Source organism: Plecotus auritus, assembly GCF_963455305.1.
Source record: "Plecotus auritus genome assembly, chromosome: 12".
NCBI classification, from domain to species: Eukaryota; Metazoa; Chordata; class Mammalia; order Chiroptera; family Vespertilionidae; genus Plecotus; species Plecotus auritus.
This window is the reverse complement of record NC_137778.1, coordinates 34136489-34149852: the sequence shown is the minus strand read 5'-3', so window position 1 is coordinate 34149852 and position 13364 is coordinate 34136489. Positions and strand designations below refer to the sequence as shown.

General features: G+C 45.3%; 1 protein-coding gene across 1 annotated transcript in view; it reads left to right on the top strand.

Annotated features, from left to right (window-relative positions):
- Positions 1–13364, top strand: part of NOTCH2 (notch receptor 2) — a 132758-nt gene that overhangs the window by 77930 nt on the left and 41464 nt on the right. The window contains exons 6-9 of the mRNA XM_080649198.1: positions 9113–9346; positions 10641–10796; positions 11199–11387; positions 12314–12427. Coding sequence (XP_080505324.1) covers positions 9113–9346; positions 10641–10796; positions 11199–11387; positions 12314–12427 — 693 coding nt within the window. The remainder of the gene's footprint in view (positions 1–9112; positions 9347–10640; positions 10797–11198; positions 11388–12313; positions 12428–13364) is intronic.

Here is a 13364-nt window from a genome sequence, read left to right as displayed (position 1 = left end):
AACACTTTGGTGGGTCCTCCTTGCTTCTGGATCGAGTTCCAAGGCTCTGCATATAACTCCCTCTGCAGCCATATTTTCCTGATGCATGCCTTGTAATTGAATCTCACAGGGGGTTTTTCATTACCTCAAATGAGCCATGTTCTCTCTCCTATTCAAACGTATGCACATACACTTCCTTAAGCCTAAAATACGCTCCACTTCATCCCCTTCCCACACACACTCTCACACACATACACACTCTTCCACCACCTGGCTGACATATGAAGTCTCTCTGTGTGTGTGAGTGTCTCAGTAATTTAGAGTTTATTACCTATAATGCAGCTTATCCTGACGTAGGTTGCATTAGATGGCATGTTTCTGAGTCTGTTCCCAAGATACTCTGTTGTGCTTATCTCTGTTTTAAGACTCGTGCAATCTCTGGCACTAGGGAGTCATCCGGGTTTGAATTACATAGCAGTAAACAAATGGATAAAAGAACTTTAGAAATAGTTAAAACAGGAGACCATCATGATCTTAGAATATGGAGCCCAATGCTGCCGTTACTGTTAATGTTTGGATGATAAAATCTTGTTGTTCATGCAAACTTAGGTGGCTTGGAGGGATAGTCTGTAGGAAAACGAATTATAAAAAAAAAATACACTGCCTTGATATGAGATGCCATTAGTCCCATAATTGTAGTTTGCCAATGAAACATATTATCCTCAACTGGACTGGAGAATTTAGTTCTTCTCCATTGTCCTACTCTGTGCTCCCAAGGCAGCACGCACTGATTAGAGCTGTTATTGCCCTCTGTATAATGGTTTGGTTGTAAAACCTGTATTTGTCTATAAGTTCTGCAGGATAGAAGCCATAACTGTTTTATTCACCATTATAGCCCCAGTATGTATAGGTCAGGCCTGGCACATAGTATATACATCTTTATTGAATCTTTATTGAATAAGTGAATGAATGAACCAGTTGGGGCATTACCTTTCCATTTGTTTCTGACCCGCCCTTATCCCTCCAAATTTAGGGCTGTGATTGGGTTCTTTTGGGATCTCTCTCCTTATCTCTCTGAGATACTTTAGTGTCTTTCCCAGTGTGGACCAGGCCTGTACTACATCATAAAACTGGAGTCATTGTATGAGAGGATTACATTTGACAATCAGTTAAGAGCTTAACAGTATCTTGTACCTAGAAATGGCTTAATGAATGAATGTTTACTGGTTGAAGTCAGTAGCAGCTTTAGGGAATTAAGAAAACATGGATTCTTTGCCTACTTACCTTCAAGCAGATGGAAGCAATTGGAAGAGGAGGACCACTATCAAAGAGAGCTGACTGGCATTATTCACAGATAACATGATATTATACATAGAAAACCCTAAAGACTCCACCCAAAAAACTGCTAGATTTAATCAATAAATTTAGCAATTAACAGGATACAAAATTAACATTCAGAAATTGATGGCATTTTTATATACCAACAATAAACTCTTAGAAAGAGAAACTAAAAAAAACAATCCCATTTACCATTGCGACAACAACAACAAAAATAAGACCTAAGAATAAACCAAGGTGGTAAAAGACCTATACTCGGAAGACTATAGGACATTGAAAAAAAAAAAAAAATCGAGGCCCGGCCAGTGTGGCTCAATTGGTTGGACGTCGTTCCAAACACCAGGAGGTTGCTGGTTCAATTTCTAGACAGGGCATATGCCCGGGTTGCAAGCTTGATTCCCAGAGGGGGCGTGCCAGGGGCAGCCAATTAATGTTTCTCTCTCATCGAAGTTTCTCCCTCTCCCTTTCTCTCTCTGAAATCAATAAAATAAAATATTTTAAAAATAATAAATAGAGCCCTGACCTGTTTGGCTCAGTGGATAGAGCGTCGGCCTGCGGACTCAAGAGTCCCAGGTTCTATTCCGGTCAAGGGCATGTACCTTGGTTGGGGACACATCCCCAGTAGGAGGTGTGCAGGAGGCAGCTGATGGATGTTTCTCTCTCATTGATATTTCTAACTCTCTATCCCTCTTCCTTCCTCTCTCTGTAAAAAATCAATAAAATATATATATATATTTTTTAAAAAAAAAAAGAATAAATAGAAGAAGATATAAACAAATGAGGGGGGTGTGGAAACCAGAATGGAAGAGCCAGTGGCGTTTCAAAGGGAGAGACTGGAGAGGTAGGCAGAAAACCTGGACAGGATTTAGAATTTCATCCTAAGTAGAATGGAAGTCATCAATGCATTTCACAGGCAAAATGCACAATCCACTGTACATGTTGATATCATTCTGAGTGACTCTTTCGAAAATTTATTGATCAGGATGCAGGGAAACGAGGCTTTTGAGGAGTCTGAGAAAAGGTCATGGCATCTAGAAATGGTGGCAACATTCACTGAGTAGCTTCCATTTATCCATACGTGTATCCCTCACCCCTACACTCACCCCTTAACCACTGCATACCCAGGTCTTGTGTACACACCAGTGCTTTGTGCACACACACATTCTCTCATTAGGCAGACCCCATGGACTCCAGTGTTTTCATAAAATGCTTCAACCAGCTTTAGTGCCAACAGGCAGCAGAATGGGCAACTCCTCGTCTATTCTTTCACTTCAGCTTCGGAATGGAAAACTGTGTTTAGAGGAGAAGGTCTCGCAGGACAGAGGTTGTAAGAATGTTCTGCTCTGAAATGGAAAGATGAGCTTGGCGACTGCTGGTTGCAGGGTGTACTGGAGACTGAATTCTCTTAATTTAACCACGGAAGAGAGGAGGTAGCAGGGTCAGGGCAAGGGCCAGCCCAGCTCTTTTTTTATATGTTCTCATGTGGTGATTGTTGTTGCAATGAGAGTTGACCCTTAGCAGGGCCATTGATGTGATAAAAGTTTTTCCCACACACTTCACAGTTGAGAGATGACTAGGAAGGGAGGGGGCTTCTTCCCAAAGTGCTAAGGCTCAGTGATCACGCCCCCTCCTCCTCGTACTTCCCAGTCACTTGTGACTCCAGGTCAGATGGATGGTTTGTTTGTGGTGTCTTGAGAGCCACAACAAGCTATTTGTATCCCAGTGCATTACAGCTCACGCGGCCCCCTAGGCTAGAGCTCGATGCTGGTGTGGTCCAGGCCATGGTTTCCATTTCAGTACAGTCCTCTTATATTTACTGCCACAGTTGGACCCACAATGTACCCTGTGGTTTCCAGACAATAAGATGGGGCAGTAAGACAAGATCGGCATGAAAGCTACCCTACTCCTGTAAAACCAGCACAGCAGGCGTATGTTTCTAATGGTGACGTAATAGTGTCATCTCCTTAGTAGCACTGCAGAGGCGTTTTGCTCTTCCCTGTTTTTCACTCCTGCCCTGTCCCTCCACAGTCAGCTCAGCATCTCCTTCCCCGTTTTGAAGACTAACTTGATCTACCATCAGCGCTTAACAATTTCCATTTTTTATTTTGTCTAATTGTTCTTCCAATTAGCTGTACAGATGTGGACAAGTCACTTTACCTCTCTGGTCCTAATTTCCTCATCTGTAAAAATGAGCATGTTAGATTAGGTCTGAGGTCTACTTCTCCACTGACACCAAGTGTCTGGTACAGTGCGTGACACGTACACTGAGGTGCATGGCAGACACAGTCCCTGCCCTTGTGGATGTGAATTTGGCAATCTACCTAAGTGACGGGAGATCAAAGGATGAGAAGTAACTAGCCACATAAGTAAGAGGGGGAAGAATATGTGAGGTGGAGAGAACAGGAAATGCAGAGGGTCTGGGGTAGGAAAGAAGATAATGTTTAAGGAACCGACAGTAAGGCATCATGGCCAGAGTGAAATATGTGAAGGGAAGATATGTATTTGAGATATGTTTATGAGGCAAACGGTCAGCCAGAAAATTATCAGTAGCCACAGGAGGCTCTAAGCGTTTAAGGTGTCAGCAAAGGATTTGATAGTGTGACATCTCATACCAAGTTAGTCCAGGCTCATGGTGGTTAGTCCAGAAATGGCACTTTCTAAAAACAAGTGATTTCTTTTTCTTTTACACACAGAAAATGGGGAGGGTTTTAGTCCCGGTATTAAATGGCCATAGCTGCAATATCTGGCAGGTGAAATTACTAAGTGGGCTGCGGGGGGCGGGGGATGTGTGTCTCTGGTGCCCTCAAACACTTGCCTCAATGAGCTTTCTACAACATATTTTGGAGTTCACCAGCAAAGTGTGTGTGCTGAGACCGATGATGCCACGGGCTGAGACTTGTTGGATTGAAGGCTTAGTAGCGTGGACAGGCATGGCAACGACCCAGCTCTCCCGCTTCACCAGAGGCATTTATGTGCTAGGTCGCTCATAACTTGGTGCTCTCTCCTTCTCTCCCTATTAACAGAAAGTTGTTCGCTTTTAGTGCCTCCTATGTTCTATGGGCAGACTAATCTTCAAAGGCAATTTTGATCCTGTCTTCCCCCACCCATGAACCCATGATAACTCCCTTTGCTTGTTGCATCAAATTTAGAATTCCTAGTCGAATTCAAAGCTTCCAACGAGCTCCAGACTTCCTCCATTTATTTTATTTTTTAAACCTCATCTCAGGATATGCCCATTGATTTTAGAGAGAAGAAGGGGGAGGGAGGGAGAGAGAACAAGAACATCAATAGGTTGCCTTCTGTATGTGCCCCGACCGGGGATGAACCTACGGCCTTTCGGTATATGGGACGGTGCTCCAACCAACTGGCCAGGCTTACCTTTCTCCTTTTAAATATGTGCTTTTTAAAAAAATTGATTTTAGAGAGAGGAAGGGAAAGGAATGATTGGCTGCCTCCTGCATGTCCCCTACTGGGTATCGAGCCCACAACCCAGGCATGTGCCTTGACCGAGAATCAAACCATGATCTCCTGGTTCATGGGTTGACGTTCAACCACTGAGCCACACCGGCCTGGCCAACCTTTCTCCTTTTAAACCCAAGCCAAAGAATACACTTGAGTCATGTTGATGTCTTCAAGACCTAACCTTACCACCCTCAGTGAGCATCTCTTTTCAGTCCAAGATGAATAACCTAAATGCACCCAATCCCGCCAGATAATCACCACGAAATTTTCCTGCTTCAATATTTAGTGACCTTCTGCCTGTATTCATTTCTAACAAGTGTGTTCTTTAATTGTCTCATGCTTCTATGCCCTCTCAGAGTGCTCTAGGACCGGAGGATCAGGTCCTAGATCTTGTTGGTCAAATCCAGGGCTGGATACGTAACTGAGCTGTGGTAATCAAACCATGATCTCCTGGAAAACAGTCAAACTAAAACAGTTTGATTTAGAGTCAAACTGTTCTGGCTTTGAGTGGCAGTGCTCTCATTACTGTTTTATGACCTTGGGAAGGTTACCTGACCTTTCTGAGCCTTATTTCTTATTTGTAGGCTTCTGCATTGGTTTCCTCCTGTGCCAAGAGGGTGGTGACATGAAGGAAGCAGTGTCTTAGTAGATGTCCCATTGGGAACTTTTGGACAAGCAACTGTAGTGGCCTCATGGGTTACTATTTTCTACCTTCTGAATTAAAAACTGGTTGCTAGAATCAGAACTAGGAGGAGAGAAGAAAAAAATTCTGGCAGAAAAGAGCTTGGGAAGGGATGTTGTTCTGGAGAAATGAGCCTGAAACTTAGAGAAAAATGATCCATTCTATAGAAAATTCTAATACACCAGTGTGCTCTTGGCTCTAGATTTGATTTTTCTAATGAACCATATCTGACAAACAGATAGTCCTAAGGTGTTCAGAGATGGTATTTAGCCTTCAAAAATCAATCTAATTAAAAAAATAGTGAGCTATACCCAAAAGTACATTTGCTATTTGGATAGACATGTGCACCCCTAAGTTTTTTCAGTAATCAGATTGTGTGGGTCATGATTGGAATCCTCACCCCCATCCTCTCCCCTCGGTGTGCTTGGGAACCCAAGACACGCAGAGTTGGTTTGGTAAGTGAGATTCACATCTCAAGTCTTTGTTAGGAATTTTAGAGTCAGGTAGCTCTAGTTCAAATCCCAGCTCTCTTTGAGTGCAGAAAACTTCACACTAGGCAAGTTACTATACCTCTCTGAGCCTGATTTAGCTCAAGCTCAGTGCCTGCTTCCTAATGGGCAATCAATGACTTTTGGTTTCCTCTCCCAAGAGTGCCAAACTTGCATTCCAGGCACTGTTTATTTATCTCGTCTGTCTTATTACAATATTTAAGTGTCTGGGAATTGTAATGCATAAGGAATACATGAGATATTTTTAAACACAGTGTCTTATACTCAGAATTATCACAAAGCTAGTCAAAAAGAAAAATAATATCCAAATTGCTCACATTTTTTTGAAGATTAAAGCCTTCATTTTAGAGATATTGGATTTAATGTGGCAGTTTCAGAAGGACAAACAGTTTGTAACTTGAGAGTATATCGCAGCTGAGTGGCCAGAGGTCAATCTCCTTTGTAAAATAAATTTTGAAGCACATGGATGAAAAAGGATGTTATATTATCTAGCACATTTGCTATAATCATAAAAACCAAAATGTGGCTTTCTTCCATTTTGTTAGTACTTATAAAATAAAAACAATTTATGAATATATGTCCCTTTTCAAGATAGAGAAACTACAATCTTAGCAAAAAAAATACACACCCATAATTGTTACAATACCAAATTGCTCACATTTAGCAAGTCATTTGGTTTTAGGGTAGCATAGATATTTAAGTTAGCATAAGTGTAAGAGACAAGATTCTCAGTAATTTCCAGATTAAAGTAACTCTTAACCTACTTCTCAGTCATGTATTTATTTCTAAATCCCACCTGTATCCTACTTACACATCTGTCTGTATCTGAGGCAGCATGTCTGCCAGTGCAGGAAGGTAGCAAAGCTTTCTGTAATAAATGGCATCATCTGCTGTGGGGGAAGTCATTGCCAATGCATGCACTCACACAACTCACTCGCTCACGCAACTCACTCGCTCATGCAACTCACTCATGCATTTCACACACCTCACTCATTCATGCAACTCACTCACACACCTTACTCATGCAACTCACTCACACATCTCACGTATCTCACTCACACAGTTTACTCACACACCTCATGCAACTCACTCACATACCTCACTCACTCACACATCTCACTCACTCACACAACTTACTCACACACCTCATGCAACTCACTCACTCTGTATTAGCTAGTACTATGGGTTGCAACTGACAGATCCTTATCTGAAATTAGGGAAACCCATTGCAAGGGACATCTCTCAGAAGAGTTGTGCCCCTGAATGGGTTCGGAGCAGTTGGGCTTCAGGAACAACCAGAACCATTGACTGGAATGCACTTCTGTGCACTTCTAATTCGCCCCTCTCCTTTTCTTGTAGACTGGCCACTTCATCCTTTTGGTCCATGTGGCAAAGGGTCCCTAGTTCAAAAGTTTGGAAAGAGACACAGCAATAGGTAACTCGTATCAGATACCCATCCTATACCAGCCAGTTATGCCCAGGAGGGCATGATCATGTAAAGACTTGGTGGCTCCTTCAAGAATTATATAGATGAAGGGGCTGAGGAGAGAAGCATGGAAGGGGAGTGCTGAGCACAGAGTTCCAGAGATGCCCACACTCCCATCCTGCCATCCCAGGCAGTGGGACCTTAGCTGGAAATACACACACAAAAACACTCCTGAACTGAGAGGTTGCTTGCAGCCAAGTGATAGGAGACAGGTGTGCAATTAAATAAGTGAAATAGAGTGATGTTGGCTTTGTAATAATGCGTGCAATAATGAGTGTGAAGAATGGTGTCATAATGGAAGTAAAGAATCGGTGATCAGTTAGGTTAGATCTGACACACCTAGCTTCTGCTAGCAGTGATGGCTTCATAGCTGGGCACATGGCAGGCTTCCTGAAAATACTTGAGCCAATTGAATTAGGTATTCTGAAGACTAGGGCTAGCCTTGGCATTTTCTGAGTCTAAGCGTCATGTGCTTTTTCATTAAGAGGCCTCTTCATCAGAATACCTTTTTGAATTATTCATTGAGTTCTTTTACAAGGGAAGAATTAAGGACATCATCAGGATTTTTTCATTTCAGCTACTTGTGTTGTGTTTTAGAGAATTCAAATGACCTGAATATTAGTTTCCTTTGATAGCTCTCTAAACTGGTATTAAAAGACCTCCAATAAGACTTGTTATACAGTTCAGCTGGCCTGGCACTGAACTGCTTGTTAGTCACAAATTCCTGGCTTGTAAGATGAAGACATACTCTTGTTCCTTGTCATGGGTCCCGCGAGCCTTTGCCATTGTCCCTGTTGGTTGCTGTTGTAGTGACCTGCACTACGTCCACAAATGGTCTCATGGTTAGCGTCCTCCCATTTGCTCTTTTTCAGGCAGAGCATCCTGGTCCCATTTCCATCTTCTGTTATATTGGGTCGACTTTCTGTCGTATTCCACAAATCTGCACCCTTGAAGCTTGGGTGCCTCAGGCTGAGCACAGTTTGCTTCAGTCTCACCATCTTGGCTTTGTTTCTCACACCCATATTTTCCCAAGGCTTTTATTGTCCTTCATCTGCTCTCTCTGCCTTTGCTTGCCTTTACCTTCGCTTTAAGTTAAACTTCTTATTTGGAGATCATTGTAATTTCACATGCAGCTCTAAGTATTAATATGCTCTACCAAGTCTCCCTCAGTGGTAACAGCATCTTGCAGTACTATTGTACGGAATCATATTGCACAGTTATTGACATTGACCGTCAAAATACAGAACAATTGCCAGAACATTTTGACTTTTACGTTTCTTCTCATTATTCTTTTCTTTACTCACCTCTTAGATTCTTCTCCCTCTTCTCAGTTATATATTCCTAGTCCCAGGGATTTAACTGAGTCCAGAATCCTAAAGATTTATCTTCTCTTTGATAGGTTGGCTAAATTCTCATGTTGTCAGAGTTCCTAGGGGTAGCAACTCCCATGTTTTTCTTTAAGTCACTTCCCTAGAATAAATATAATTCGGATGGCTTAAGGTGGCCTTAAAATGCATGTGAGAACCTGATCTGCTGTGGGTTCCGCTCGCCTTAATTTCAGGCAAGTCACATGAGGGTGAAGAATGTGTGGGGGCTGGTACAGTACTAATTCTTTGAGACCTAAGAGCCCTGATCAAAGGCACTTTCCCCCCAAAGGACAGTTCTGCACGGAGGATGTGGACGAGTGCCTGCTGCAGCCCAACGCCTGTCAGAACGGGGGCACCTGTACCAACCGCAACGGAGGCTACGGCTGCGTGTGCGTCAATGGCTGGAGTGGAGACGACTGCAGTGAGAACATCGACGACTGCGCCTTCGCCTCCTGCACGCCGGGCTCCACCTGCATTGACCGCGTGGCCTCCTTCTCGTGCATGTGCCCAGAGGGAAAGACAGGTGAGGCCAGCAGAATGACAGAGCTGGACACTAGGGAAGGGGCCGTGAGCAGTCAGGATTTCTGCCTTCTTCTCTTTCATGTCGGTAGCTGTGTCCTTTTCATTACCAATCGGTAGCTACATGTCACTTAAGATTGTTCTGGAAGTGTAATCGGTAGCCAAAGTGCTATGGAGTTAGTCTTTTTCCTGATCGCTTTTGGCTCTCCTCTCAACTCTATGTACCGCAGTCTTTCGTCCTAAAAAAAAATCAAAGTTAGTCACTATTGCCTTGGGAGCATCTGTGACCTCCTTATGACCTTAGGCTGAAAAGCACCTCGGAAATTAAGGCAAAAATGACTAATGGATGTAGAGACTTCATATTAAGAAGAAATAGCCCACTTACTCAGAAGGAGTTGGCAGGACAGCAGCATGTAAGTGCATTCCAGCTCCCAGCGTCTATAGAAATATTGCTGTCGGGGTGGGTTTTTACTGACTTCAGAGTTAACAGTGCTCTAGCTCCTCAGTTTCACAGCCCCTGGTTTTAGGAGTAGAAAGCAATGAAGGGAGGAAGTTGTGGAGAAAGATAGCTTAGGTGAGGGAACTTGGGGCCCAGCAGTTCTGAAATGCTCTCACATCTGTGCCTTCCTGGGAGCCCCACCTCCAGCTTTGCAGAAGGAGCCTTAGCTACCTGTTCTTAACCTAGTTGCAGAGTGGAAAATCCAGTTCCCGCGTGAACCGTGCAGAACATGGGGCCAGCTAATATCTCCTCAGTCCTGAGGGCACTTGAGCCAGGAATGCTGACACTATTAAAAGGCTGCCCGAGCATAGGCTGATGCTGTTGCACTGTTGTTGTTTTTCTTCTGAGGCTAGTGAAATGCTGATGCCTCCGTGATCACCGGGTAGCATGATTTGCAGCAAGTAGGTTAGCAAATAAAATACAGAAGCATGCAGCAGTTTGGGCCTACGGTAGAAATTACTTATTGTCTCTCTGAAATTACTGTTGAGCTGGGCATCCTCTGTCTTTGCTGCTCAGTCGGAGGGCTGTAGGAAGGTTATTGCCCTCTGCCTGTCTCTGTCGTCTGTCCATCTCACTTAGGGCCCTTGAGGAGCCGTCTAGCCGAGGGGGAGGGGGAGGACACCAGGGTTGTCTGCAGAAGCTCCTGACTTTCAGCGTGTTCCTGAGGGAGGATCAGGCGAAAGGAAAGTTTCCTCAGTCTCCATAGTGGATTTTGATGAGACAGTATAAGGCTTTCCTCCTCCATGAAAGAGACAGCTCTTCCCCAACTGGGGTCATTTTCTCTTTGTTCTTGTGACAGGACTCTTGTGTCATCTGGATGATGCATGCATCAGCAATCCGTGCCACAAGGGGGCACTGTGTGATACCAACCCCCTGAACGGGCAGTATATCTGCACCTGCCCCCAAGGCTACAAAGGGGCTGACTGCACCGAAGACGTGGATGAGTGCACCATGGGTGAGTTCCCCGAACCTCTCCTCTTCCTCCCGTGTCTGCGAGCTCAGCAAGCATTGACACTGAAGCACATTTTACCCCAGACCTCCTGTTACTTGCCCACTGTTTACAACCATCCTTTCAACATAATCATATATTCTATTCTGGGAATTGAAATATACAGGTGGTCTGTACTTGATTCTTAATATAAAGCCCGACCTTAGAGACAGTTTGGGCAGAAGAGCAGCAGAGACACACGAGAGTGAGGTTGCCTAGTCTAATTAATTAATTTGTTCACAAGAACATAGGAAATTGAGAATCAGACTGAAATGCCTGGCCCTAGCGCTTGCAGGCCACATCCGTAGTCCACACGTGTGGAAACTCGGTCGTGCTGTGATCCTGGTAACTGGTGCTTGTGTCTTTCAGCCAATAGCAATCCTTGTGAGCACGCGGGGAAATGTGTGAACACAGACGGCGCCTTCCACTGCGAGTGTCTGAAGGGCTACGCGGGGCCTCGCTGTGAGATGGACATCAACGAGTGCCATTCCGACCCCTGCCAGAACGACGCCACCTGTCTGGATAAGATCGGGGGCTTCACATGCCTGTGCATGCCAGGTACTGGGGCCCATCCGAGTGTGGAGGCACTGAACAGTGCTTCTCTGAGGTGGAGCACTCAGCACCGTGTGGCCATTCCGTGAGCCCGTCAGCATCTCCTTCCCAGTAGTGACGGGGCTCCCGGCCCAGGGGCCCTTAGAGTGAGGCAGTGCTAGACTTCTTAGAGCTGTGAAGGCCCAGGGAAACACACCCATCATGTCAAAACTCAGATACGTGCAAGAGAAGATTTCAGAAAGGAGTGTTTTTATGCCAAGATTCTTTAATTAAGTACTTACCATAAGTATCCTATAAGTAGCAAGCCTTCCTGATTCCCTTATGCGTTACAAATACCATGCCTTTCCACTTAGGGAAATTAACTTTACCCATAATTATGTAGGAACCTGCCATGCCTCCCCAGCGATGTCCCATGATTCGTGAGTTGTCCCCTGAAGCTCTTCTGCAGGGACCGTTTCTGAGTCGGCAGAGAGCACAGCCAGTGCGGCTCACAGGGGAGGCTGCCGTGCTGCCGCCCCATCACGGCACTGGTGCTCCAGCCTGGCAGCCTCCTGGCCTTGCCTTGCGCCCTGCGGGCAGCGGCAGCTCTGACTCAGCTGGTCTTTAGGAACAAGCAGTGGGGATCCCGCGGGCCTGGCGCTGCCCTGAAAGCAAAGCCTGGGCTGGTCAGAGAACGTGGCCCAGTCCTGGTTGGCACGCGAGGTGTGACCAGGGTCTCGGAGGTTCCCTCATCCCCTTCATCACAGTGACCCGGACGTCCCAGAGGACGCCCCTGTGTGATCTGACTCTCACTCTCACGGCATAGTCCCCCGGTCCTCTGCAGAAATGTCTCGGCTCATAGAGGATGTGGGCATCTTTGTAAGTTTGTGCTTTCTTCGCTAGAATATTCCTTTCTCTCTTCCTAAGCCACTTGTGTGGTTCGTTTTGTTCAGGTTTCAAAGGTGTGCATTGTGAGTTGGAGATAAACGAATGTCAGAGCAACCCCTGTGTGAACAATGGGCAGTGTGTGGATAAAGTCAATCGCTTCCAGTGTCTGTGTCCACCTGGTAAGTGCCCACCACCTGCCCTGCTATCTGCGAAAGCACAAAGCTGACTGACCCCGGGGAGGGGAGGAGCGGGGAGCAGGCAGAGAATGTGTGTGGGCTGTGCATGCGGAAGTCATTAAAGTGAGCACTTCAGGAAGGAGATGTGTGTACAGAGTCGGGGAGTCTGTCTCAACTAGTGTGTCCTCCAAATCCTCTGTGGCCACAAGTCCAAGTCTGTTCTGAAAGGCCCGTGACCTCTCTGTCTGTGTGTACATTTCAGAAAGTTCATGCCTCACAGAGGCCTTAGGTTCAGGCTCTTCGGGATTGTATTTTCCCCCCATGGGTAGAGTCTCGAAGCCCGTTGGTGAGATTATTATTTTTAGACATTTCACCTCTGGGTCCAGAAACAGCCAAACATAAGTCAGTTTTTCCAAAGAATGCTCCGCCTCTTCTTTCCCTCCCCAGAGCTATTGTTGAAGACACGCCAGGTTTTCTGCCACACACTGTGGTGTCTCTCATTTTCAGTCCCAGTCCCTCTGAGGCTAAGCTCACTTGTTGGAGTGCTTCCCCTGTAACCATTCAGTCCTATTTTAACTAGAAGTGAAAAGTGTGGGGAAGAAACAGAGCTGGAGACACACACACCGGTGCCTCTGGTGCCCTGCGCTTCTCCCAGTTGTCCTGGTCACTTGCTGGAGAGAATAATTTCACTTTTGCTGACCCTTTGGTATAAGGCAGTGGTCGGCAAACTCATTAGTCAGCAGAGCCAAATATCAACAGTACAACGATTGAAATTTCTTTGGAGAGCCAAATTTTTTAAACTTAAACGTCTTCTAACGCCACTTCTTCAAAATAGGCTCGCCCAGGCCGTGGTATTTTGTGGAAGAGCCACACTCAAGGGGCCAAAGAGCCGCATGTGGCTCGCGAGCCACAGTTTGCCGACCACGGGTATAAGGGAACT